The sequence below is a fragment of the Phaseolus vulgaris genome, chromosome 9, assembly GCF_051622355.1.
Source record: "Phaseolus vulgaris cultivar YP4 chromosome 9, ASM5162235v1, whole genome shotgun sequence".
NCBI classification, from domain to species: domain Eukaryota; kingdom Viridiplantae; phylum Streptophyta; class Magnoliopsida; order Fabales; family Fabaceae; genus Phaseolus; species Phaseolus vulgaris.
The window spans coordinates 26,152,205-26,156,238 of NC_143506.1; the positions used below are offsets into that span (position 1 = coordinate 26,152,205).

At 46.7% G+C, this 4,034-nt stretch overlaps 1 protein-coding gene across 1 annotated transcript; it reads left to right on the forward strand.

Annotated features, from left to right (window-relative positions):
• The first annotated feature begins 1,921 nt into the window (after positions 1-1,921).
• On the forward strand, positions 1,922-3,811 carry LOC137822314 (uncharacterized). The gene has a single exon (XM_068627200.2). The coding sequence runs from the start codon at positions 1,922-1,924 to the stop codon at positions 3,809-3,811; it is 1,890 nt and encodes a 629-aa protein (XP_068483301.2).
• The last annotated feature ends 223 nt before the right edge of the window (positions 3,812-4,034 follow it).

Below are 4,034 nucleotides of genomic sequence, written 5' to 3' on the forward strand. Positions count from 1 at the left end.
ATAGTTGGGTTTGCTGCTCGGGATTCAGATTGCAACTGCTATGTACGAGCTTCCATCACTACCTTATAAGACTGAGCAACATGTACAAGTCATCCTTCACCATCGATAGGTTGGTTTCCTATTGTGGTTAGTTGAGACCCCACGACTTGCTCAGTGTGTTGAGTCTTGGGTTGCACGTGCTGCTCAGATCAATAAGTATTTGATCCTGGTTGAGTATTGCGAGTTGCTCGTGTAGAGTTTGCAACTCAACCCGATGCTAGGTGAACTCATCTTGATGTTAATTCTGCATGAGCTCCAAAGCTTTGCTGAATTGGTCTTGCATGTCAACTATAGTGTTTTGGATGTTTTCCTCATTATTTTGAAAAAGAGCCTCCATATGTGCCTTTAATGTTTCGACGAATGTTGGGTAAATTTCAAGGTTTGACAAGGATGATCCAATTGTCTTGCTTTTAGTAAACATTAAAGGAACTCATCTTGATGTTAATTCTGCATGAGCTCCAAAGCTTTGTTGAATTGGTCTTGCATGTCAACTATAGTGTTTTGGATGTTTTCCTCATTATTTTGAAAAAGAGCCTCCATATGTGCCTTTAATGTTTTGACGAATGTTGGGTAAATTTCAAGGTTTGACAAGGATGATCCAATTGTCTTGCTTTTAGTAAACACCATAAAATTTATGGTCAGGATTAGTTTTACTCATGCCTCACGATGAGCATCAAATGTTCTTATAGAAAAGAGCATGAATCATTTAAGGTAGAATGAGTAGGGTTTCGGGAAAACCATGTTGAATCTTCTAAAGAATAGTCACCAAACTACTAAGAAATACAGAGTGGAGATCCATTAGAAGATTCTTTATCACTTAAGTCAGTAAAGGCGAGAGAAATTTAAGAGTACGAGCATGATATTGAATGAAAAAATTAAATGGGTATTTTTAAGAACAATCTATTTTTTATAGATTTTTTACTACACTACAAGAAAATCATGAAATAGAAACCAATTTTTAGAAACCAAAAATATTTAGTTGTTGTACTACCAGATGGCCGAAAGGACGACTAGACCGACTAGACGACAAAACCGACTAGACGACAACAGGCGAAGCTAAACGCGTAATTAGGTATAAACAACCCAACTTAAATGATAAGCACGGTTAAGGCACAATTGGGCCTTCGTTTGGACCCTAAAGCAGGCCCACAACGGCCATAGCCCATCTAGAGCAGTATAAATAGCAGAAGAGGCACATCACCCAAGGTAACTATTCACTCCCCACTCTTCTGGTACTTAGCTCTCGGTCTGACTTGATCGTCGGAGTGTCTTCGCAGGTACTCCCCCCATCGTGTCCAAGCCGAAGACCTAGCTGGAAGAAGACCAACCGAAAGACCGACAATACGAGAAGAACAACACAAGACATCATCAGAGGAAGTGTTCTGCAGGGCTTAGATCTTGTAGGAACATTTTGGCGCCCACCGTGGGGCCGAGAAGAAAAACCCCACGAATTGTCCACATGGTGACTACGAGGAACATGACGGGTAACGATAGGAATGCACAAGAAGAAACCAGTCGTCCATACCCTATGACGTTAATCTTGAAAATGCAGCAGGAAATGGAAGCTTTGAGGAAGGAGAATGCTCGGATGAAAGAAAAGCTTGCTGAGAAACCGGAAATACCGGAAGCCATGGATAATATCCCCTCAGGAGATCACGCGAACACGGATACACGTGAGGTCGGGAGCTCGTATCAAGAAAACATAAAGCCGACCTCAAATAATGCGCTAAACACGGCGCCTCGAAGAAGCCCCTTTACCGAAACCATCCTTTAAGTCCCCTTGCTGGGAACCTGGAACAACCCCGCGTTGGACAAGTATGATGGATCCACGGATTCTGATGAGCATGTAAATGCGTACCTGACACAGGTCGGGTTGCATACGATGGAAGACGCGTTGTGGTGCCGAATATTCCCCACATCACTTAAGGGGGCAGCCTTGAGCTGGTTCACTCGACTGCCAGCTCAATCCATAGATTGCTTCGACACACTCGCGGCTAAGTTTGGAGCACAGTTCACTACTAGCCGACCACACCACCTCACTTCGATCGCCTTAGTGAATATTCGGCAAGAGAAGTCGGAGACCTTGAGGGCCTTCATGAACAGATTCAGCAAAACAACGTTAGACATACGAAACCTAAGTCCCGAAGTGGCGATGCACCACATGGTGACTGCACTGAAGCCGGGACCGTTCTCGGATAGTTTATGCATGCAACCGGCCACAACATTGGATGAGTTGCGCCAAAGAGCCACCAAATACATGCAGCTGGAGGAATTGAAAGAGTTTCGGAGTAGGGCTCAGGCGCCCGACGAACCTGAGAGGAGGAGAGACAGAAGCAAACCAATACATTTTGGGAAGCCTAGAGACTTTCCCAAGGGACCACGTTTCACCCGTTACACCCCCTTGACTGCCGAAAGGTCGAGGGTCTTAGAGGAAGCTCTCAATGCAGATCTTCTGAAGGCACCAAGCAGGACTCCTACCCCGCAGAGTGCCGACCAAACCAAGCATTGTCGATACCACCGCAATTTTGGGCACACAACGGAAGATTGTTGGGCACTGAAGGATAAAATCGAAGAGCTCATCCAAGCTGGTCATCTGCGACGCTTTGTCCAGACAAGCCGAGAAGACGGGAAAAACGAGGTTGACATGGAAAAGAGAGAAGGGCGTAGGGACACACAGGAAAACGAACAAAGAGGCCGGGAAGGCCGAGAAGGAAGAGATCGTCGAAGAACCATGCCGGTACGGGGGGTCATAAACACGATTGTCGGGGGTTTCGCGGGAGGAGGAACTACATCATCCTCCCGAAAAAGACACCTCCGAGCGGTCAGTTCGGTGTACTCCATCAGCAGAAGCAGCAGGAGAAACCTGCCTCCCATGCTTTTCACGAATTCGGACTTCAGAAACATAAACCCGAAGCATGATGACCCTATGGTAGTCACCATCGAAGTAGCCAACTTTGTCATCATGAAAACTCTGATAGATCAAGGAAGCTCTGTGGATATCTTGTATTGGAAGACCTTCCGAAAGATGGGTATATCTGACGACGACATTGTCCAGTATGATGAACAAATCATTGGCTTCGCGGGGCAGAGAGTCAACACCAGAGGGTACATTGACCTGGACACCAAGTTTGGAGAAGGAAATCGAGACTGCCGGACGATCAAAATCAAATACCTGCTTGTCGACGCCGAAACGTCTTACAATATTTTGATCGGACGATCCTCTCTCAACAAATTGGGAGCTATAGTCTCGACACCCCACCTGGCCATGAAGTTCCCAGCCGACAACCCGAGTAGGGGCCGAGAGGTGGTCACTCTCCATGCCGACCAAAAAACTGCCAGAGAATGTTACGCGACAAGTTTGAAGATTCTGCCACCGCGAACACCCACCCGGAGGGCCGAGGTTCATCATATATCCCTGAGTGATGACCTGGATCCAAGACCGAATAACGAACCTCAGGTGGAACCCAAGGAAGAGGTGGTGCTATGCCGGGTGGGCCGAGCAGGTCAAAACACACGTTTGGGATCAACCTTAGGAGAAGAGGGAAAGAACATTATCACGACTGTCCTATACAAAAATACGGACTTGTTCGCATGGTCGGCAGCCGACATGCCGGGAATAGATCCTCGCATAATCTCGCACAAACTGTCAGTCTGTAAGGAGGCCAGGCCGATAGCCCAGAAGAAGAGAAAGTTCGTGGGAGAAAAAGGACGGATAGTCGAAGAGGAAACCAGGAAACTACTGGATGCTAGGTTTATCCAAGAAGTGCATTAACACCACGTGGCTGGCAAACATAGTCCTGGTGCAGAAGAACAATGGAAAGTGGCGAATGTGCACCGATTACACTCATCTTAGCAGGGCTTGTCCAAAAGATGCATATCCATTGCCGAGCATTGACCGGTTGGTAGATGGCGCAACCGGCCACAAAGTGTTAAGTTTTCTCGATGCATACTCTGGGTACAACCAAATACGCATGAATCCGGCAGACCGAGAGAAG